Consider the following 25528-nt stretch of genomic DNA (forward strand, 5'->3'; position numbering starts at 1 on the left):
AGAGGGGGATGTTTGTTTCCAAATCAACTGTACGGCACCGGAAAAGGTTCTTTCTCTTGAGGATAAACATCAATTAAAAATTATCCAAAATAGTTAATTTTTCGATAGACTCGTTACTTATGAAAGACCCTGTATATTATGTTCGAGAGTTCATATGGTTATGGAGGATACGAAATGTTCATTCTTTAGAAACTTAGCGATTAATTTAAAACAGTATTTTTTTGTACAGTTGAGAGAAAATTTATTAGGTACAGGCCTAATGCGAAGTTCGAATATGAAACACCTTAAAATCAACAGCTTTCGACACAGATGAGAAGATACGTACTTACGATAGGTGCAAAACAAAGAAATCCACAATCCTATGTAGAAAGCGTACGGAAGGCACCCGATCTAAAGTACCTGGGTATAAAAGCAGAAACAACCGACGGAGATGGCAGAAGCTTCACGTTGCTGATCCACACAAACATACACACAGCAACATGAGGCTCTCGGTAAGTACTATCAAGGATTACGAGTCGCATACTCATTAATTCTAAATACTGAAAAAAGGCTTATTATTTAAGATGTTGAAATTTTGTTCATATAATTTCAGTGTAATTCCTTGGTTTTCATTATATTATGCACTTAAATTTATTGCTATCACTTATTACTGTTATTATTATTATTATTATTATTATTATTATTGAGTTAGAAGTTTTACTCTATTGTCCACCTCTGTTATCGGTGTCTTGTTGAACTGTAATGAAATTCCACGAAACATTAACATCCACTTTCAAAATTCATGAATATTCATTTTCCTCCTGAAGGCAAAGTACAAAAAAGGAAGTAGTGAATAGCACAGAACTTGTATTATAACTATTTTCCAATTAGAGTTAAAATTTACAAAGGTTTTTTGAATTAATTACAGTTACATTTCTTAGAAATGTTACATACATATTAAACGAATAAAAAAAATTCAAAGAAGAATTAAGAAATTATTATTGTATACGTAATAGCAACGTAAAATTTCATTATCCTAATTGAGACACACACTTAAAATTGTCAGTTATTATATACAAAAAAATTAATACAACTATTTTTTATTCACGTGAGAAATAATAACTTTCCTTATTTGCTCTAACAGAACTCAAATTTTCCAATGTAACAGTGGCAGTAGCGCCCTTGAATTGTTAAATATCTTTGTAAAAAAAAATTAAGAGTGCAAAAATCAAATTCGTAATATATATATATATATATATATATATATATATATATATATATATATAGTTAAATACTACATAGAGATTAAATCGATAATCTCAATATCCGGAATAAACTAAGAACTTTAGAAGTCAATATCAATTGGCCACATTATGTATGCAAAAGCGCCATGTACTTTAAATCCATATGTTACAAATGTGCTTTAGTTAGACAATATGTGGAAAATACCAGCATTTTTGTAAGGAAAAAATTATATTAGAGGCTAAAGGCTACTTGAACTATTCAATTACACCAATTACTATCTCTTTATAGATATGCAGTGTCCTGCTGATAGCAGCGTCCTTAGTTCTGGCTGAAGATCAGAAGAAGGACAAGAAGACAGAAAAGAGAGGACTCCACGACCTGGGCTATGGAGGTGGAGACTTCGGTCATGGAGGCTTGTCTTTCGGAGGTCACGGAGGTCTATCCTTTGGAGGCCACGAAGGTCTATCATTGGGAGGTCACGGAGGAGGATTGTCACTAGGAGGCCATTCTTTCGGAGGCGGTAGCTTCGGTGGCGGTGAATCTCACCACGAGGCCCACGTCAAAGCCATCACTATAACCAAAGAAGTTAAAGTACCTGTGCCTCACCCTTACCCAGTGCACGTAGAAAAGAAGGTCCCATTCCCTGTCAAGGTACCAGTTCCCATACACGTCGACAAGCCATACCCAGTTCACGTACCCAAACCCTACCCAGTGTATGTGGAGAAGAAGATACCTTACCCTGTAGAGAAGACAGTTCCGTATCCAGTGAAAGTGCCAGTCAAGGTCCCCATCCCTGTGCCACACCCTGTCCATGTTCCTAAGCCCTACCCAGTGAAGGTGCCCGTACCCCACCCATACCCCGTGAAGGTGCCAGTGGTTGTAGAGAAGAAGGTACCAGTTTTCATCAAGGGACATGACGCCGGTTATGAAGGAGGTCTTGGAGGTCATGGAGGTCTTGGTGGAGGTCTGGGAGGTCATGGAGGATTCGATTTCAGTGGACATCATTAGCCAACGCTATCGCAGGAAATTGCAGACTTTTCGTAATAGTTATTGTACAACTTCAATCATTTCGTTTCCGATTTGCGTCACCGTATCTTATGTAGCGAATAATTATTAAATTTCTAAGTCCGACTTGTCACAAAAAAAATTGATAGTGACTAATTTATTCTCAAATTTTTGTACTGATAAATGTAACTATTTAATTAAGAAATACAAATAAAAAATGTAAGCCAAGTTATTTGCTGTGTATCTTAATCTTATCTCTAGTCCTAATCCTTAAAACAAACTCTGTGAATATGCTATTAATAAATTAATACGGACACCTAGCACTAGACTATTCAAAATCCCTGCCTTTTCAAATATTACAGGTCATAACACTAATTCAAATGTCACTCTTTAACACTCTAAATTTATTTATTCTAGTAACTGTCTATTTATTTCATTATATATTTGTTGCTTTTCGCAATTCTGGTCTAGCAAAAGGCAAAAGAGTCTCTTGCATAAGTATCTTAAAGTTACCCTGCACCGGTTTGAGAAACAATTTCTGGGTGCATCAGATGTTTCCCAGCCACTTGCTATTACCTCCTATTTCGCACTGTAACGCAATAGAAAAGAGAATTTCAATATCATTCTTATTTTATTATGTACCTTACTTTACTTTATTCTTCTTTTTTGACTTCGATTGATTCTGTGGGAGCTTAGGTTTACACATGAAGGAATTTCTTAAGCTCGACTCCGCTCTGTTTTTCCTTTGTTTTCTTTGTTTGTTGCTTTTTCTGTCTGTTAATTTATTTTATTTATTTATATATTTTGCTAATAATTGTAACATAAAATATAATATAAACAGAAAAACTTTAGCTCGCCCCTGAAAGAGGAGAACTCGTGCTCAGGGACAGATTCCTGATTTGAAATTAAGAAATATATAATACAATTTGTCTTATGTCTACTACGCAATAAGAATATATAAATTTAAATTTACAATTTTTCAATTGTTATAAAATTCATATATAACGTTTTAAATTTAATACACTAAAACTATTAGAATTGACAAGATTAGGATATTTAAATATAAATTTGTTATATATTCTTGGGCCTAAATTACTAGCCACTATGATTACATACTGTTGCAGTGTTGCATTTTGGTTCGAACAATCTTAAAGAATTCAAAGGCCCTGCCTTTTGTTTCATAACTAAGAGAATAAAATTCAAAATTATTTAGATTTTTATGTCTGAATTTTATTAATACAGAATAATAAATTTGTCTTAATTTAATAACATTAAAGTCTAAAAACAATTTTTGAGATGGAAAATCAATAGGTTTATGAAGACATATTTTAATTATTTTCTTGTGTAATAAATAAAGTGGATTAAAATTGGATTTAAATAAGCTACCCCATCCTATAATTCCATACATAATTACCGATTGAAATAAAGTTAAATATATTGTGCGTAATAACCTTATTGACAAGTAATACCTCAATAAAACAAAATAATAGATCAAGTGTTATGAATAGTCTATAACGAAGTAATATTCAAGGAGTAAATTATGTGCAAAATAAAAATATTTTCCTTATTCGTGTGAACCAGGCGCTGCCTGAAGTGGACTTAGAAAGAATTCACGCTACAGAAGCTTTATTATTTTTTATGTCTAAGACTATACATCTCACTTGACGAAATGTGTTTTGAGGAAGAATAATTTATTGTTTGTATATGTCTGAAGTCTGATTAGTGTAATAATTATGCAGCTAGTCAGCAATTTATGCAATGGAGGGGGAAAGGAACTGGCTACCCTACCCCATTATCGCCTGGTCTAGTTGCCTCATGAGTGATGCCTTATTTGTATCACTTGTGGGGTGCAGACCGTCTTCGGACAGTTGACTAAACAACAATAATGTTTATGATAGAGATTGAAAGTTATACCAGTATTCATATTCTTTTTCTCTTGAAGGTCTAGTTTGCAAGCATGATTTAATGTCCCTCTTTGAAGAATGTGAAACGTGACTATCCGATTCTGGCATGCTGTATCTTTTAAATACAATTATGTCTGAAATTATACGGTAATAAAATTATTAATTTCAAGATAAGGCTATTTTCCACTAACCTGGTTCCATTTAGGCACAACATTTAATTGTCGGTACTGATGAAAGAACAGTTAATACAGATAACGATCTTAATGGATATAATTAAATGCTTGCTCACGCGTACGAAACATTCTATATTCTTAATCGAACCGACAAAATAACAATGCTCAGAACAACACTAAAAGTAATTTTCTCTTTCATTATTCACTGCCTACCAATGGAGTGGTGAAATTATCCTATTAATATTTGTATATTCTTTGTAGTCTAATTGTTCCTACGCTTGCAGCTTTCACATCGGAAAACTTGTAGAATTTATGTGCTCTAAACCAAAGTTGAGGGACTGGACAGTTCAGATGAAATTACTGGTGAATGAAATCGATTTTAGAGCAGATTTTTTTCCTGTCATAATTGTAATATTATGTACATAAATCATAATTATCCACATAACCGGGTCCGTACCGACGAGAAACTACTACGCCGTATCGGTTCCCATAGGAAATCTAGTGCTTAGGCCCCTGGGGCATATTACGTACTCCTGAAGGATGGGATCTCTGTTATGGCTCAGGCAGTGTGGTCCACATGTCTACATCGGATTCACGAGTGCCGGCCAGACTACATGTCTGACTTTAATGTAAGTCTAATTTCATGGATCCGTTTCGGGTCAGGCCATCGAGATATCAAGTTAAGTGAAGATCAGAATAATTTACATTAATTCATTTGCATACGAACAATTCAAAATAAGGACTTGTGGGTATTTTTAGTGTGATAAGCACGCTGCATTAAATACTTACAACTTTCATCTTCTATTCTGAAAATCCAGAATTCGGTTTCAGGTGTCGCCTATCCTGACTTGAGTTGTTCGTGGTTTCCCAAATCCCTTCTGGCTGTTGCTAGGATAATAACAATTTCAAAGGACTACAACACGTCTCACTCTCAATCCTAATTAATCCTTCATCATTTCTCATAATACTGTCCTACCAACTTACGCGACAGGGCTGCCACTCATTCGAGAGAGTAGGATATATCCACGGAAAACAGGCATGTCGGAGAACCATGATAAATCCGACAAAAGTAATGGAGTTGACATAGCTATTATCTGTGTATTCCGAACTGGAACAAAGGTACAAACACGAACGAGTCACTGAACTGAAAACTCTAAACTGAAGCAATGGTAACTGCGGCTGTCCCAACTGCCTTTAGTTGAGGAGAATGGTCTAGGATTGGGGTAAGCACACGTGGTAAATGCAGTCCATTACTTGACCTTGATCCGCCAGTTCGAAATGTACAGATTACAGTAGGTACTTTGAATATATATTATATTGTGAAAGTAATAAAAGTCTGGACAGAGTAGGCCTACAACAAAAAATTCTAATACGTATTAGCCCCAGTTAATAAATAATTTTCTGAGAAAACAATAAATTTGTCCTAAATCTTATCACTATTTTACTTGATAATTATTACCCGTACGATTCGCATTTTTACTCTAAACATTAGAGAAACTGATAAGAAATATATCCGTTTGCAGTTTTTAAATAATGTGGACGGTTTGTTGTAAATTAAATAACAGATTGACACGTACTGTCATTTCCTGTCATAGAAAGTCTGGCAACCTTACTACAGTATAAGGGACGGAACGCTGTATGTATGTGAATTCGTAGGTAAGCTGGCGATGCTCTGTTGCCAAACTACGCGCAGATACCTAGTTTAATTTTCTGATCAACCACGCATTTAATTACAAAAGGCATAATGGATTTTTATTTATTTTAATGTATTCTATCGCCTCCTTCAATATGCGTCTGTGTATATAATTCTGATATCGTACCCCTGTAAAAAATAAATATGGTTAAGCTATCTCTAAACATGCAAATCATCTCATTACCTTCACTGTCAGTCTCATTAGTTCTACTACACTATATACGTGTTTTATTAATTTTATTTTTACACGCTTTACCATCTGTGGTCATATCACATGTTTAGAATCTTTGGGTATGTTAGTAGGCCGTCTGTTTCTATTGTCGTGTGCTATACATTTTTAGGTTCATATAGCTGATTTTAGATTTTTTATTATTGTTTATGCTATTGGTGACTAATGAGAATTAAGAATCATGGTATATTCTTTTATGAGGGAAAAATTCAAATATCTTGGAGCAACAGTAACAAATATAAATGACACTCGGGAGGAAATTAAACGCGGAATAAATGTGGGAAATGCCTGTTATTATTCGGTTGAGAAGCTTTCGTCATCTAGTCTGCTGTCAAAAAATCTGAAAGTTACAATTTATAAAACAGTTAGATTACCGATTGTTCTGTGTGATTGTGAAACTTGGACTCTCACTTTGAGAGAGAAACAGAGATTAAAGGTGTTTGAGAATAAGGTTCTTAGGAAAATATTTGGGGTTAAAAGGGATGAAGTCACAGGAGAATGGAGAAAGTTACACAATGCAGAACTGCACACATTGTATTCTTCACCTGACATAATTAGGAACTTAAAATCTAGACGTTTGAGATGGGCAGGGCATGTAGCACGTATGGGCGAATCCAGGAATGCATATAGTGTGTTAGTTGGGAGGCCGGAGGGATAAAGACCTTTCGGGAGGCCGAGACGTAGATGGGAGGATAATATTAAAATGGATTTGAGGGAGGTGGGATATGATGACAGAGAATGGATTAACCTTGTACAGGATAGGGACCGATGACGGGCTTATGTGAGGGCGGCAATGAACCTGCGGGTTCCTTATAGCCATTTGTAAGTAAGTTTGTAAGATATGTAAATTTCCAATCCGGCATTTGATTTTGTGAGGGGAACCATGCAAGGTCCCAAACAGATTGATCGGCCACGTGACCCCTCGAATGCGAGTCTGAAATGTTAACGTCTGTGTCAACTCGCTCGGCTTGGTTACCATATTATACTTAAATCTTCTTCTTCTTCTTCTTCTTCTTCTTCTTCTTCCCTTCAAATGGCCTGTTACGATGCTATACTCAAATGTAATATGTAAACTTAATATACAAAATGTACATCAGTAACACTTCAAGTTTCAACTTTAAAAAGTTGACAATGTAAGTTATTTGAGAGACATAGCTAAGTTACGGCAATTAAAAACATACTTATTCCTGATTAAAAGAGGGCTATAAGCAAAATGTATTGCCTAACTGGTAATAGTTTCACTTTATTTTATACTTTGCGGATAAATATCTTCTTCATGCTTAAAGCTTTAACTCATTACGCCTTCAGTTCTAACCTTTCATTATTCATAGTTAGTTCTGCATTTCTTCGTTTTTTTGGTTCATATTGAAGAAATTTCTCTTATCCTATAAATGTTTCAGCCATTTCATGCCTGTAACCCATTATTATTTTTGTATCATGAAGTTTTGTCGAATAATATTTTTTAATACGTCCGTCTCTGTAATATTCGCAGTAGACCTTAGCAAACACATTTTCATTGCAATCCGTTCATGTTTTCCTTGTCCAGTGTTCAGGTTTCACCTCCATGTGGATATCCTTAATAAGATATATTCTGTCTTCTAAAATAACTCGATAATTCGCAAATTCAATTTCAGCTAAAAGCAGTCATTTTAATTACAAAATTATAATACTGTAGTTGCTACCCAAGTCAGATAGCGAGTGCCTTTGACTTACACTAGCTTTTCGAATGAGACTGCAGATATCTTTCAGAACAAATTTAGAGGACTTAGACGCTAAAAATAGCAACAATAAAATATAAAAGTATTCTGCGTTTTTAAAATTACAATGATTTTTATGATGTGGTAATCAGGAAGGAAGTGACAGAGTGACAGTAGCGGATTATGAAGGAATGTATTGTTTCTTCCGGTATATATTAGAAAATGTATCTGTAGAATTTATTTTTATACGAAATAGATACAGCTTTAACAATTCAACTGAAGAGATTTATTGAATACCTCTAAGTCATTTCCTCCAATCATGTTGTTTAAGCTGTATCTCTTTTCGTGAACCACAGTCAGATCTATGTATAATTCAGAGAGACAAATTCCATATCAAATAATATCTTTATTATATTACAAAGTTTGGATTAAAACATGAAGCATTATATTCGAAATCACAATTATGGCAATAAATATTACATCGTGAAAAATTGTATCAAAACTAGAAGAACACGCAAGCTCATGTGTTCATCAGACATTGCAAAATATGAAGTAATGTATGTATTATGTGTTTCATATTTAGTGATGGCCACCGAAACCATGTCCTCCAGAACCAACAAAGCTGTGGCTTCCTGAACCACCGAAACTATGACCTCCAGAGCCACCAAAGCTGTGGCCTCCTGAGCCACCGAAACTGTGACCGCCTGAACCACCAAAGCCGAAACCTCCAGAACCTCCAATGCCGTGACCGGAGCCTCCTCCTAGACCTCCACCGAATCCACCATCGCTGACGATCACTGGAACTTTATTCTCTACCACAACAGGAACCTTCACGGGGTAAGGTTGAGGGACGGGAACTTTCACAGGGTATGGTTTGGGAACATGAACAGCTTGAGGGACAGGAACAGGAACTTTGACGGGTACACTGACTGGGTATGGAACGGACTTCTCTACAGGATAAGGGACGCTCTTCTCTACATATACGGGGTAGGGTTTGGACACAGGAACTGGGTAGGGTTTATCTACATGCACGGGAACAGGAACCTTGACAGGGACGGGAACTTTGTTCTCGACGTGGACTGGGTAGGGCTGAGGAATGGGTACTCTAACTTCTTTGGTGATGGTGATAGATCTCACGTTCGTTTCACCACCTCCAAGGCCACCACCCCCACCCAAGGATTGGCCTCCTCCTAGACCTCCCAGTGAAGAACCTCCGTGACCTCCGAAAGACAGACCTCCTCCATGACCTCCAAAGGAAAGATCTCCACCATGGCCTCCTAGAGAGAAACCTCCTCCGTGGCCTCCCAGGGACAAACCTCCTCCGTGTCCGAAGTCACCACCTCCATAACCCAGGTCGTGGAGTCCTCTCTTATCTGTCTTCTTGTCCTTCTTCTGGTCTTCAGCCAGAACTAAGGACGCCGCTACCAACAGGACGATGCAAATCTAGAAATGGTTAAGAGAATTACGTTTCTTACAAGGTCTAATAGAAGCTCTTGCAAAGCAGAGAAAACGTCACAATGGGAAATGGTCTTATGATTTTAGTTTCGTTTAGTTCGTAAATTATATCTTGTGGTTTGAAATTACAGGGACGATTATAGAGAAAAAGTTGTGGCCGAAGACAGGTCTTAACGTTTGAAGATAAGTAAAACATGATACGATTGCTTTCTGTTAGTCTAACGTTATAGCTTTATCATCTATGGGACAAAACTTAATTATCAAGTCAAGTTTGTGATAAAAGATTTTATACTTGAAACAAACAACAAAATTTCATGTGAATTTAAAAATAGATTATAAACATAAATATTATATAAAAATTGAACGCAATCTTGATTATCTATCAATTTTAGTCTAACCAAACAAGTGCTGAATAAGTGAGTAAGACAAATTACGCAGCGAAGCACAAACGGTCGAAACTAAAAATACACTATCAGAAGAAACGAATCGATATATATTTCCGTCATAAAGTCAACATTAATGTATTATGAAATATGAAATAGAGACACTTCGAATTTGAATTGCGTAAATGAATTTATGTATCAAACAATTAGGTATACTGTTTTTATTAAAATATGTTATAATAAGAATTAATTCTTAAATATAGCTATAAAGGAAATAGTGATCTTGAAACACACGTCCCTTTCCAAAAATTCCTGTAGGCCTCCTTCATTACAGAGTATTTACTAGACTCTCGTAGAGAAATATTTCTATGCATTGGTTTTCATTAACATTTATACATATTAGAATATATTTGAGTTAAAACTGGAATTATAAAATATTCTTACAAAATGTAATATTAATTCGTTAATTAAATTTTTCTTTCCAAGTTAAAAATAAATGAAATAGAGTACTAAAATTAGTGGTTAATTATAATTAGTAGCCACTGACATAGCTATTATCACACAACAAATTACCCCTAAAAGCAAAAATATTACAAATTATGGATCATATCATATTGGTATTATAATATTAATATAGCAATGGCAAAAGAAGCTCTTAATAGAAAAACGATCTCTTGAAAAAGAACTTACAATGAGAATAGTGAAGTTCTTTGTATGAAGTGTGGTTTGGTATGGGGGGCAGAAATATGGACATTACGATGAAGTGAAGTGAAACGAATAGAATTTTTTGAACTGTGGATATGGAGAAGAATGGAGCATGTGAATTGGACAGACAAAATGAGACATTAACCTGTACTAGAAAGAGTGTGTGAAGAAAGTAAATTACTGAAAGTGATCAAGAAGAGAAAAATAAATTGGCCGGGTCACTGTCTAAGAAGAAACTGTCTACTGAAGGATGCAATGGAAAGAATGGTGAATGGGAGAAATGTCCGGGGCGGAAGAAGGTATCAGATGATAGACAACATTAAGATATGTTGCTCATATGAGTAGATTAAGAGGAAGACGGGAAAGAGAAAGGATTGGAGAATGTCGGCTTTGTAGTGAAGACCTACTCTTGGGCAGACAACTATGAATGAATTAATAATATTCAAATAAGTAATAATTTATGATGGCAAAATAGACTATATTCTCCTTGTGACGAGGTTTCAGTTCATCTGTATGGGTATGTAAATATCCAAAATAACAGATATTTGAGTTTCAGAAAACCTATCCTTTTTCATGAAGAACCCTTCCATGATAAGAAACTAGAGTATGGCGAGCTAAGTCGAGAGTTTGTGGCGTGTCGAATCCCCGATAACACGCGTTCTTTCTTTAACCAGCGCGCGGGATCGCATCGGCCAGACAGTTAAGTTGCCGCTTTCGTAGTTTGAAGATAATTCACACATCCACTTCATAAACATCTTAATTAGTTAATTAAAGCAGGTACAGGATAAATTTCTTCAGATTTGTTTCGTTAAACTTTGTTATTTTCATTTCACCGCCAATTTTTTTTTATCTAAAACATTAAATTATAAACCCTAATTAAGTTCAATAATTTAAGAAAGGCTGAAGTAACTCTTTAATTCAATAATAGCTCAAGCATCAAATAATTAATTATAGATAAAATTGCTGTAACAAGATGACTACTTCATTTCTCTACTTTAAAATGAAAATCGAGAACCAGTCTTCACATCAGATTATTTTTTACCGGCGAACCGTCTTGGATATAATTTTGTACTACACTGTAATTTGTTATATAACATTAAAATCTTGTTCAAATATTAACATTAATTTTGTGCTTTATTTTGATAAGGTAATGTCTTGTGCTAAATCATGCTTAAAGATTTTTAAGTAATAGTCTTTTAAATATAATTTTTCAACAGTAGGCTACTTCCGTACTTTAGACCAAAGAGATGTGTGAGTAAGGACACATTTGTAGGATACATTATGCAAATAAGATCACTACAGCAGTGTAATTATTTACGCAAATATATTACGCTTATATTTTTTGGGTTATGATTAGTGCCTAACCGGTAGCTTATTGTATGCATCCGGCAGGATGTATTCTCAGCGAATACTGAACTAAGAGAGAAGGTTGAATGGCCTGAATCGATTAATGAAATAAAAAATTATATATATAGACTATACCGAGCTATGCGGTACTATATCCATTAATAATTTAGACATACAGTATTATTTCCATATGTGTTTTTTAAGCTTTCACGATTACCCAAAAGCTTAATTTCTATATTATTTCTACGTTTATAGTTTGATTCCTGTTTTACTTTTAGTAGTTGCCTAATTCTGTTAAGTTTATACCAAACCAGAGTGTTGAACAAACTCTAGCAAAAACATCTCGGTTTCAATAGAAGGAAATTTTGGGCACTGAAACATTAGATACTGCAGACTTTTCGCTTCTTTATTAGGCCGTAATTATTTTTAACAATATAGCTCCGAAAACATAATTGGAATTAAGTTCTACATTAGCTATCTTGTTCACAAATTTGAAATTCAACTATGTGCTTTTCACGCTATCTTCCATTTTATTATTCATTATCACTAAATAAAGACATTTTTAACCATAAATATTAAAATCTAGTGCACTCAAAGAATGTTAGAAATAATTAATATTACTAATATGAAGTTCGAATGTTGTCGAACCGTAAGTCGAATATCCGGTAATGCCATGGCGAATTCCTCGGTCTAATCTCGCCAAATACCATCTAACTAACACCAATTCCATGACTCTAAATAATCTAATATTTGATACTGTGTCATTAAATAACCGAATTAAAAAATACACTGTATTTTCACTGTGCAGTTCTTAGAGCTAGTACTTACTGCGAGCTTCATCTCGTAAACGCTTGTTTGCCTGTGATCCCTGTAGACTATTGTTGGACTTTTATAGCAACTCAACTCTGAGGTATGAGCTTTCGTTCTTGCTCATCCATGCAAATGCAAACAAAGATTAAGTTTGTTTCATTATTCAAGAGTCTGTGTTATGTAATTTCTAGATTGTTCTGATCTCTTAATTTATTTGTAACTGTAATTCCACGCCCGTCACTTTAACTTGTTAAACCGTGCCAGAGATTTCAGAAAAAAACTAGGATTCACCAATATTCATCGGACTTTCCTTTCAAATTGAAGATTTATAAATGATTTAGCGTCTCGTTAAAAATAAGAGCTATTTGATTATCAGATATTGAAAATCTTTCATAATTCGACTGTTTAAAGTATTTTAATTTCTGTATACGGTGTTTAAAGGAAACACATTATGTAGTTGGCCAAAATCAAAATTTCGATCTTTGGCCTTAAGAAATTAAAAAATTCTAGGTTGAAAATATTGACAGGTTTACAATGATACCAGCAATGAACTGTTCTGTTTAATAGACCACGAGTCCATTTCAATTTCCGGTAAATAATGTTTAATTATATATTCTTTACTTAACAGTTTTAGAAACATATGTCCCATTTTCTCAGATGTGATTAATATAATGCACATTCACGAATCCATTTCACTTCAAGGTAAATAATTTTAAATTACATTTCTTTACTTAACAGTTTTAGAAACATAGTACCATTTTCTTAGATGTGATTAATATAATGCACATTCACGAGTCCATTTCACTTCAAGGTAAATAATTTTAAATTACATTTCTTTACTTAACAGTTTTAGAAACATAGTACCATTTTCTTAGATGTGATTAATATAATGCACATTCACGAGTCCATTTCACTTCAAGGTAAATAATTTTAAATTACATTTCTTTACTTAACAGTTTTAGAAACATAGTACCATTTTCTTAGATGTGATTAATATAATGCACATTCACGAGTCCATTTCACTTCAAGGTAAATAATTTTAAATTACATTTCTTTACTTGACAGTTTTAGAAACATAGTACCATTTTCTTAGATGTGATTAATATAATGCACATTCACGAGTCCATTTCACTTCAAGGTAAATAATTTTAAATTACATTTCTTTACTTAACAGTTTTAGAAACATAGTACCATTTTCTTAGATGTGGTTAAAACTACAATTTTGAAACCTTCCACTCATGTCCCAAATCAGTGTTAATGTATGGTACGCCTACCCCACGAGCACACGAGGTTGTCTAAAGGAGAAAGCATTCCACTAATTTCGTATGTAAAAATGCCGACATATTAATTTTATTATACTTGTTGATAATTATTACGATATATTATAGCTAGTTTCTTTTGCTTGTGTTTCCTTGCTTGAATAATATTTTACGTAAATCATTACCATTATTACATTAATAATTACTGTATAATAACATTAATAATTATTGTATAATAATAATAATAATAATAATAATAATAATAATAATAATAATAATAGTACTTACTTACAAATTGCTTTTAAGGAACACACAGGTTCATTGCCGCCCTCACATAAGCCTGCCATCGGTCCCTATCCTGTGCAAGATTAATCTAGTCTCTATCATAATATCTCACCTTCCTCAAATCCATTTTAATATAATCCTCCCATCTACGTATCGGCCCCCCAAAGGTCTTTCTTCTTCCGGTCTCCCAACTAACACTCTACAGGTTGTCTCTAAATTAGGCCGACAAAATTAGGGAGCAGCTAGATAACCTTCGTTGAAGCATATTTTGTTAAGGAACCATGGGCTGCGACGCTTCGTTTCAGTGCAAGAAGGAATTACAGGTAGGGATAAAGTAAATAGATATGTGCAAATAACAAGCAATTCTGTGTCACATGATTCTGTGTGTTAATCCAAACAAAGAAAAAATATGTACAGAAAAACGAAACCAACGACTCATTAAACTATACTGAACATTACAACAGAATGAGTGCAGTACAAGTACTAAACTACGTAGACGAATAACAGCATAACAAGAGGTCGTACCAATGGAAGTAAACAAACGTGCTGTAATCGACACCAAATGATACTGGGCTCCGGACGTAAACAAACCGAGTGATAGTAGTAATGACACAGCCCTCTTCGATTGAAAAGAGTGATTATCCGTTCCCGCCTTCTTGCAATGAAACGAATCGTCGCAGCCCATGGGTTCCTTAGCAAAATATGCTTCCACGAAGGTTATCTATCTGCTCCCAAATTTTGTCGGTCTAATTTAGAGACACTCTGTATATGCATTTCTGAATTCGCCCATACGTACTACATGTCCTGCCCATCTCAAAAGTGTGCATTTAATGTTCTTAATTATGTCAGTTGAAGAATACAATCCGTGCAATTCTGCGTTGTGTACAGTAACTAATTCCATTCTTCTGTAACTTTATCCCTCTTAGCCCCAAATATTTTCATAAGCACCTTATTCTCAAACACCCTTAATATCTGTTCCCCTCTCAAAGTCCAAGTTTCACAACCGTACAGAACAACCGGTAATATAACTGTTATATAAATTCTAATTTAAGATTTTTTTAACAGCAGACTAGATGACAAAAGCTTCTCAAAAATAGTAACAGGCATTTCCCATATTTATTCTGCGCGTAATTTCCTCCCAGATGTCATTTATATTTGTTACTATTGGGCCAAGATATTTGAATTTTTCCATCACTTCGAAGGATAAATCTCCAATTTTTATGTTTCCATTTCGTAGAATATTCTGGTCACGAGACATAATCCTATACTTTGTCTTTTTGGAATTTACTTCCAAACCTATCGCTTTACTTGCTTCAAGTATAATTTCCGTGTCTTCCCTAATCGTTTGTGGATTTTCTCCTAACATATTCACGTCATCCGCATAGACAAGAAGCTGAAGTAACCCGTTCCATTCCAAACCCTGTCTGTTATCCTGAACTTTCATAGTATTATTATTGTTATCATTATTATTATTATTATTATTATTATTATTATTATTATTATTATTATTATAGTGTACGAACAGATGAAAGTGTTCCTAACACCAACTATACAGCTGAAACATGAGAGTAATCCTGACAAATCAGTGCAGTAGACACGAAGATGATACTGTTCCTGACATATCACAGTGGACATTCAGAAGAATGTGTTCGTGATACTAATACAGCGAACCTAAATGTACTACAACTCTAGCATATAATCACAGTAGCAACTTCGGTCCAAGGCTTTATAACAAGATAATAGCTAAATTACCAAACTTACAATTTGTTAATGCTCCTTATTTTTAAAAAATCAATTACAAAATTGCTCTTTAGAGAGAAAATTTATAGATCAATTTATTGTAATATCTGTGTTTTTTTCTTCTTTTTTCTTTTTTCTACTTTTTACTCAGTCATTAATTTAATAAAATGTCTTAACATTATGCGGAATGCCCCCTGAGCACGAGTATGTAACTTACTCTCCTGGGGGTACTAGAGTGTTTTATTTAAAAAGCAATATATATCTTTGTTCTGGCAATAAATAAATAAATTTGACACCTATACTTCATTCCATAATGTCTGACAGGAAATGTAAACATTGTCGGCCGAGGAGGAGAGAAGTATAATTGCTATTCAACCATTGGCAGAGGTCTCATTTCACGCTTATCTTGAAGTTGGGCGGTCTGAAGCGTTCTAACTAGAGATGAACAAAACTAACTGCCGCTCTCGCTCGCTGTGTTCGTTGCATTTGTCTTTCGAGTCTCGTCTCGCCACTCATGCGCGCCTCGAGTCTCGCTCGTCACTCCCGAAACAGCACCCGATCGGCGTGGAAAAACTTCGCAACCCCGAACATACATGATTGAAACAAAAACCATTATAAACGTTTAAATGAAACAAAAAGACAAAACAGAACAGTATCTTAGTTATCAAAATGTTTCGATTCTATTATATGATATTACCTATGGTTATATAAATAGAAAAAAATGCTCAAATAAATTTGCATTTTCTAAGAATCACAAAACATAACGTTAATATCTTTTTATTTGAGATTGCACACTTGATCCCAAACCTACGAAAAGAAAATTCCCTACCTTCCAACAAGAGCCCAGTAATTAAACAGACTGGGGAACGGGCCATTATACAGTTGCCAAAACAGATACAAGTTCAGTCAGGTACAAATAACTGTCGCGATTCAAGGCTGATGTTCGAGACTTCGGGAGTGATCAATCTAGACTTCTCGAAACACTCACAACCAGTCCCCACGTCAACGACGCGACGTACACAACACTGTCGTGCGGGTCCTCGGCCTTGCGGGCGCCGTCAGTCCTGCCCTCTCGATCGTTGTTCATCTCTAGTTCTAACACCACCCAACTTCAAGAGAAGCGTAAAATGAGACCTTTGCCAATATTGTTGAATATCAATTATACTTCTCTCCTCCTCTGCCGACAATGTTTACTTCTCTTGTCAGACAATATGAAACGAAGTGTATTTATATTTGATACAATAGACACGCAAATTACAGTGTTTCTAACACAACAAAGTTGCCACATAGACTGTTGTTTTTATGGAACAGTAGTTCAATCGACACACAGATGATATTGTTCCTGACGCATCAATGCAGAGAACACACAAATGATAGTGTTCCTGACACAGAACTAGAGTAGACAAAGAGAGGTGTGTGTTCTTAATATATCATAGTGGATACACAAAGGAGTATACTGACATAGTAGTGGAGTAGATGACCTTGACATAGCAATATAATGAAATCAGCGAGTGTCCCTGACAACAGTGGATTTGACACGCATGAAATTGTCCCTGACATAGGAGTAGAGATGAGAATCAAAATATATAATCACTGACATAGTAAGAGAGGGAGAGAGAGCGAAAGATGACTAGTCTGGCACAGGAGTAGAGTGGACACACATGGGAATGTCCCTGACACAGCAGTAGATTGGAAGCTTAGAAATAAGTGTCCCTGACACAGCAATAGAGAGCACACGTAACTTCGCTGCAAGTTAATGAGTTTAACCCGCGTTGAGAGCCTCGGTAATCACGGACTGGTGAAAGGCGGCAAATAGTCCCGTTCTGAATCGTCATAAAACACACATGAAGCATTAAGTAATTGCATCTCACTCTCACTTCCAGTGGTACACAAACAATTGCTCGCCTCTCCCGCTGATTTCAGGTTATATAACGAAACGGACACGGATTAACGCGTAATAAAGTTTCAAACACTTATGCTCCAAAATGTAGTTCTAGAGTGTCCAAAGTTGTGGAAGTACAAACCTTAGGTAGAAGATTTATGAAAACAATTCTAGGTATCTATATGATTTAAATCACATAGGGTGCTATTCATAGACATTTCGCTAGCCCGCGCTACGAGCGTGCTAAACTAGCCCCGGCTATCGACTGGTTGCTTGTACAGGATACATATATCGCTAACACTGGTTTATGAATACGAAAAACGTTAGTTCGCTGATCATCCACCGGAAGTCAGCGCTAAGAAAGTCTATGAATATGGCCTATAGTGCTTTTGTTTCGCTTCAAGAAATTTGGCGTTTTCTTTGTTGAGTACATTATGTTCACAAAAATTTGCTATCTCTGAATTGGACCACAATTTTTTCTTCACTTTTTTAGGCAGTGCTGTCATGGGGGCCATACGGGACCATACTGTGTATGGGAACCTAGAATTTTTTAATGAATCGTATGGAAAAGAAAAATGTCTGCCTATACGGCACGCCTGATCTTAGATTCTCAATTACTGTTCCTAGTATAATTATCTTACTTGATGTTTATGATCGTAAAAGGTCCATCGCTATAGTGCTGGAATCTAGAACCATAATTGTATAATTAAAAAACACTGAAGTGCTGCAGATACACGCTCCAAGCTTCATCAAGACACATGTGCATCTTCTGTGAGGGCTTTATGGTATATTCTTTAAATCACGCTTATTTTGTAATTATAATAATGTAAATCAAAACAATAATTATTTACTTCTTTTTATATTAAAAATTTCTAAGTAACGATTAGCAAGTCTGACTGTGAAACAAATGGGACAGGAATAATTTCAAGGGAAAAATTGTTCCGGGGCCGGATATCGATCCCGGGACCTCTGGTTGCACGTACCAGCGCTCTGCCAACTGAGATACCCGGAAACTCCACCCGACACCGTCACACAGAGCTTGTGTGCACTCGATGTGGGTCTCTGACACATGAGTCCCCAAGTTTCGAGCTATACTAATCACTATGATTGTCGGAAACAGAACCACCAACATATCTAGGTTGAACTAATCTTGGACTTGCTAATCAAGGAGGAATTGACTTTTCGGAGAAGATTAGTATACATGTACATTCGCCGCAAATCCAACTGTTGTCATAATGAGCGAGTGGTCGGTTAAAAAACCGGGACCTTTTGCGCTCCGAGAAAGTTTTTCGGGACAGAGGGACAAAGCATCCAAGACTGGGACTGTCCCGGTAAAACAGAATGTTTGATCATTCTGGTCCAGATGTTACAAGCAAATAATATATATGCATATGCATTTCATCAATCCAGATTATTTCATAAGAAGATTTCGCTCACTGTACATTCCTTATGTTAAAACATTTGGGTTCTTTCCTGGGATAACATCTCAAATTTTGGCCATAGTATTTGGAAACTCTCTGTTTATCGTGTCATACGTCTTAAAGTATAATATTATGTTTCTAGTTATTATTTTCAAATAGGAATCTATAAGGAAGTAATCTTGGTCGGCATTTTTCCGCACAGAGTGAGAATACATCCGAAGCATACAGCGTTAAGCACTTTGCTATCTCCCGGTACCAGAATTAACAAGAGAATGGGAACGGAAAGAAAGGATCTGCGAGAAATTGCGCACTACGTCATACAAGTTTTTCTACGCATTGTAACTCAGACAGACAGACATATATACTTCTCAATGATTACTAAGATATAAACAAAGCTTACCTCTGCCTCGTGTTGCAGAGAACCATTACGAACCTGTAAGAAGAAAGGAGAGCACACATTTGTAATAAAGCGAGAAAAAATAGTTACAATTATGTCATCAAATAATTATAATTACACCTTTATTAATAATTATTGTAATATGTATTAAGGAATAAAATATCTCATCAATCTTAAACTTTTGTGCATATATAATATTATTTTGAGCTCATATAACCATGTCCTCTACCTTGGTGACTGTGTTTATTTAAAACATTCGGTCTTATTTTTAGCAAACCTGATTTCGGTATAATACTATCTGTAAACATGATAACGTTTAAAACCGACAGGTTCAACAGAGAGAGTATGCCACTATGAAATCTCAAAACATGCATGCATTCATGTACCCTCATACGACAAAACTTGCACAATGAAGCAAAGAAGCAGTAAAAATATGCACTGTTAAAATTGAGTTCGACGTAATGTTATGATTTTATTTTCTTTGGAATAAGTACTAGAACTAATTTCACGCGCGCTCAGGAATTGTTACAGTTGCGCTACGAAGTCGTGAAACTGCCACACAGTTAATTAGAATGCCACTAGATGGAAGGTTTCTCGCTTTCTTCTTACTCCATTGCATGGCGACATCTACATAATTATAGACTTGCATAGCATGGAGTGTATATCAAATAATAATTATTAAATTCGGCAATGACTCTGGCTAACTAGTATATTATAGTTTTCTCTTCTCTCAAAGCTAAAGTATTTCCCTGCAGGTTACCGTGTGAGTTTAAACCATTCAGTTTAATTTTGAACTTTTAATTTTCATAAGTTTAACCAAGAAAACTGAATGATACACAACGAATCCTTTCCTATAAATGAGATATCAATCTATCTAAACAGTGATCCATTTTAAGAGGCCCAAGTACATAAAAACACCTTATTCATTGTACAGTATAGCATGGCATTATGATGTTATCCACTCTTTCTAACTTTTAACGCACAAATGAAATGATCTGTCAGTATTAAAGGATTTTTTAACGATCAGGTGCATATGAATATGATTGTCATACTATCACCACCACTACCACTATAGTAACAAATAATAATAGTAATAACAAAACAATAATACTAATAATACTTAATAACAATATATTCATTCATTCATTTAATATATTAAATATTATATTTCCAGAACTAAAATCAGATTTGAATTAGATTAATGCAAACAGAGTTCAATCTATACAACGCGACCAACGACCAACTCGTAATATCAGTTCATTTTCGGAACTTGGTTCTAAATTAATCTCCAGTCATCTGTTTTTATATAACCGACCCCAAGTGGTCTACGCTTCCCAGCAATAGCGATATCTATAAATCACTCTCATCGAGTTCGGCAGTCGGGCAGATAACGGCAAGTTAAGGACTCTGCCATTGCACAAAAAAAAAATATTCCACAATTATAGTCTAAATATAATACCTATTTTAAAGATATATATTAAGTACATAGCTTGTGCATATTAAGGGCTACTCTTCAATGAAATTATTAAGAGATGTGACAACAATTTGTCACAGTAACCCAGTAATATCGAAGAAAGGAATAAAACACACTTTTTTACATTTAAATATGCTGAGCTTTTGTCTTCTTAGCACCAATTGAACTAATCTTCGTATATGATCATTTACAATTTAAAAGTTCACAGATGCAACATTTCTACAAGTCAGCAGTTAGTATGTCGAGAAGATGTAAGGAAATATGAAAGGAAGAGCTCTGTGCGTTTTGATCTGCTACACAGAAAAATGTAGACTGTTTTCATGTTTATTTAAAAGTCTGTTATCGTTACTGAGAATATTAACTACTGAATATTTATAATCCAATAAAAGCATGTGTAAATCACCAGATAATATATGTTGTCTGTTTACAAGAAGTGTCCGCTATTGCAAACTATCCGTTTTAGGGAATATTTCCCATAGCCTAATTTTAATGTAGTACAGTCCTCGGCGTTATAAAGACTAGTAGATATATAAATATCATTTTGGGAATAAGTGAATAATTTCAACTAATAATTGCAGGCTTATGGTGTACTTCATAGTACAGCTGCTTTATTAATTAAGTATATTACTGTAAGCTAATTCAGCGTCGAAATTCAACTTGAATAAAAATGCAGTCCTCTTTAAGGGACAAAGTTCTTTAACGTCTGTCATATTATCGACCACAAGGGCACTTCCTTCCCTGACAAGTCAAACTAACGATAATTATATTGTCCTTAAAAAAATCCATCGCCATCGGCCAGGAGTTAAAACTAGCGAATCGACGGCTTACATGGTAACCAGCAGAGACTGTACATCGATGACAACAGCGTTTACGAATACAAGTCACTGCAGTCCCCCTCCCATTGCCAAATTGTTAAACCACTACAGAAGAAAGGAAAGGTATCTGCTTCTATCTGTTTATCCGGATACGTCAATCCTACGATTTCAATGCGATGTGTTCTGCTCCAGAGAAGATTATGTTTACCAAGACTAGAAAGCACAGGAATGCTAGACGGAAGAGAGGAGACAGCAGTATATAAACCGCTTACTGCATCCTAGCAGACAGAAGCATCTCTGTGCCTCACCCACTAGTACACACGGCGCCATGAAGCTTCTCGTAAGTAAAAATATTATATTTTAATTTACAGATTCAGGAGAGGAACATTTATAATGAAATAAAAACAGCTTATACAATACACTTTCGGTAATTCAAGTTACAAAAAAAAAAGTCATATCAAATAAAGACAAATAAAAATGTGGTAAATTAATTTTAAATTGCTTTTACTTTTTTTTGAAACTGTCTCCTAACTATAAACTTACTTTTTTTGTTTATTTTATTTGAACATGCGTGTACCAAGATCTAGATCTATACTCTGGGAACATTACTTCTTACATCAAATCATGTTAATTTCACAATAGGTGTTACATCATATAGCAAATACGTATTCACATTTTAATATGTCTTTGTAATTTTCTCTCTACAGATTTGCACCATACTTTTGGCTACAGCGTCCTTAGTTCTGGCTGAAGACCAGAAGAAGGACAAAAAGACAGACAAGAGAGGACTCCATGACCTAGGTTATGGGGGAGGAGACTTCGGACATGGAGGAAGTCTGTCATTTGGAGGTCACGGAGGTGGACTGTCAGGTGGTCACGAAGGTGGTTTGTCCTTAGGAGGTCACGGAGGCGGGCTATCCCTTGGAGGTCATGGTGGAGGTATCTCTCTGGGAGGAGGACACTCTTTCGGCGGTAGTGGTCTTGGAGGTCACTCTTTCGGCGGAAGTGGCCTTGGAGGAGGTCACTCTTTCGGCGGCAGTGGCCTTGGAGGAGGTCACTCTTTCGGCGGCAGTGGTCTTGGAGGAGGTCACTCTTTCGGCGGTAGTGGTCTTGGAGGCGGTGAGTCTCATGTGAAAGCCATCACCATCACCAAAGAAGTTAAAGTGCCTGTCCCTCATCCTTATCCTGTCCATGTTGAGAAGAAAGTCCCTGTCCCTGTAAAGGTTCCAGTTCCAGTTCACGTAGATAAACCATATCCAGTCCCTGTACCTAAACCCTACCCCGTGTATGTGGAGAAGAAGGTACCTTATCCTGTAGAAAAGACAGTCCCCTATCCCGTTAAAGTTCCAGTCAAAGTCCCCGTTCCTGTACCCCACCCTGTCCATGTACCCAAGCCCTACCCAGTGAAGGTCCCTGTACCACACCCTTACCCCGTGAAGGTACCAGTGGTGGTAGAGAAGAAGGTACCAGTGTTCATCAAGGGACATGACGGAGGTCTCGGTGGAGGTCTGGGAGGACATGGATTTGGCGGTCATGGAGGATTTGATTTTGGCGGTCACCATTAAGTCTGTAAAAGCCTAACACGCATATTTTCCACTCATCCTAATTCACAAGAAAACCTGTGCATTCATTTTTATAAAAATCACAATCAGTTTAAAAGCTCTTGAATCATCTTACAATATGAGAATCAGAATATATCATTATAAACACATCCTGCAAATAATGTACATCTCTGTAAAAATAAAAGCGTATTAAGAATATGCTTACAGCTCAGTTAATGTTATGTATAATTGATTGTATTTTGAATTATTTGTTTTATTTGGAGATATTTATAATTATGCTTTGTACATATTATGCACAAATATTTTTATACATGTATGAAAATATTCTACATACAGTAAATAAAAAGTGAATTGTTTGTGAATATTTAATTTCTTTTTTTTTTTTCTATATTAATATACAAATCTTACAGTACTTCAATTTACTAGGAATTCAATGGGAAGATTAAAATTATGTTTCTAATCTAATTTAAAGTAAACTTTATGATATGATAGATAAGGTTTTACTTATTGTGTGCTCATATGAGGATATACGGGTCACAATTTCAATTTTTCATTCAAGTGTTCATTGAATGTTAGAAACCATCATGCACGAAAAATAAGTAGGGATGCAAAGTTGCTTTCCGAATATGATTAAGAAACTCTGTATTTTTTTTAGAAACAATGTGACTAGTTTATGAGAAATATAAAATGAAATATCGGGCGCATATAACGCACGTGGTGAGTAAAATTTAGCCTAATTATGGTTAATATCAATCAGCTCACATCTTAATACCAGTGCAGTGCATTGTGGCTGAGAACATTGACTGAGGCAAAACTTGCGAAAGGCACTCTTCTTCATCCAGCCACTATTCCACTTTATTCTCTGTTATCGCTGCTGGTGATGCTACTTCTCTTTCTGATAGTACTACTCCAACTCCAAAGTTCATATTCTCCATCGTCGTCACCATCATCATCATCATCATCATCATCATCATCATCATCATAATTCATTACGAATATACAGTAAAGTAGACCCAACGCCTATGTTGCACTCTGAATTGTTTCTGACATTCATACGACAGGTTGTTAAACTACGGCTTATTTAACGGCACTCGAAACTGCAGAGGTTATATCAGCATCGCCGGTGTGCCGGAATTTTGTCTCGCAGGAGTTTTTTTACATACCAATACATCTGCTGACATTAGCCTGTCGCATTTAAACACACTTAAATGCCATCGATCTGGACCCGGGATCAAACCCGCAACCTCGAACATAGAAAGCCAGCGCTGTTCCAACTACACTATCGACGCCGACTGGACAGGTTATATAAAGCTTTTGAACTGCGAGATAAAAGGTTAAAAATGGCCGCCAGTGAAGTTGGCCCGATCTTTCCTGTTCTATGAAATCTAATCTAAGTTCATATTATTTCAATCTAAGTTCATAATATTTAAATCTCCAATTTTTCCTATTAATCTCCTTCAACCTGGGTCGGAATTTTTCATATTTAATATTTAATCAATTCTCAAGGATAAGGCAAGAATTTCAATGCATCCTAACTGTATACAATAACATTATTTAGGTGAATTCTGTCTATTTGGAATAAGTGCTATTTAAATAGCCTAACAATGTTTAAAGATTGCAGAGTTTATGATTTAGTGAAATGAGGTTATGGATATCAGTAGCGAGGAATGTTAGCCTACATCCGAAACACAAACTTTATTGTTTATCATTTAAAAATAAACATTCGTGAAATTGCTGTTCATTTAATGGACTTCGAATTTATAAAATAAAAATTAATGTGTAAGTAATAAGAAATGTGTATAGATGAGGGGGCAAGACTTGAAATGTGAGTTGTGCTAAAAGGGGAAGAATAAGCAATCAAAAGGAGGGTATTAATTTTGGTGGTTAATATTATACGAATCTACCGACACGGAAGTTTATCTCAGACTAAGACTTATTTTCCTACTTCATACCCATTGGTGATATAGCCACGACACATGATATGGTCACAGGTGAGGTCTTGCCTCCTCTACTTTACATTACGAAATAATTAATATGTACTGCTTGTATATTTGTAAATTTATTTCAA

The 25528-nt window shown here is 35.4% G+C and overlaps 2 protein-coding genes across 2 annotated transcripts; one reads left to right on the plus strand and one right to left on the minus strand.

The window, feature by feature from the left end:
* Window positions 1-449: 449 nt before the first annotated feature.
* On the plus strand, window positions 450-23829 carry LOC138698920 (uncharacterized). The gene is made up of 5 exons (XM_069825116.1): window positions 450-491; window positions 1513-2218; window positions 9056-9140; window positions 22184-22238; window positions 22606-23829. The coding sequence occupies exons 1-5, from the start codon at window positions 480-482 to the stop codon at window positions 23461-23463; spliced, it is 1716 nt and encodes a 571-aa protein (XP_069681217.1). The 5' UTR covers window positions 450-479; the 3' UTR covers window positions 23464-23829.
* Window positions 8309-12709, minus strand: LOC138697876 (uncharacterized). Its single transcript, XM_069823459.1, has 2 exons — window positions 12644-12709; window positions 8309-9368 (listed from the first exon to the last, which is right to left on the minus strand). Exons 1-2 carry the CDS (start codon window positions 12653-12655, stop codon window positions 8505-8507), a joined length of 876 nt encoding a protein of 291 aa, XP_069679560.1. The 5' UTR covers window positions 12656-12709; the 3' UTR covers window positions 8309-8504.
* Window positions 23830-25528: the final 1699 nt, after the last annotated feature.

Source organism: Periplaneta americana, chromosome 4 (assembly GCF_040183065.1).
Source record: "Periplaneta americana isolate PAMFEO1 chromosome 4, P.americana_PAMFEO1_priV1, whole genome shotgun sequence".
In the NCBI taxonomy this organism is placed as follows: domain Eukaryota; kingdom Metazoa; phylum Arthropoda; class Insecta; order Blattodea; family Blattidae; genus Periplaneta; species Periplaneta americana.

What these genes read in the sequence shown, in the direction of transcription:
- LOC138698920 (XM_069825116.1), top strand. An exon ending in TCATGGAGGATTCGATTTCA is followed by an intron (nt 2,219 to 9,055) that starts GTGGACATCATT and finishes TGATGGTGATAG; the next exon opens with ATCTCACGTTCGTTTCACCA. An exon ending in CCTCCCAGTGAAGAACCTCC is followed by an intron (nt 9,141 to 22,183) that starts GTGACCTCCGAA and finishes GCATCCTAGCAG; the next exon opens with ACAGAAGCATCTCTGTGCCT.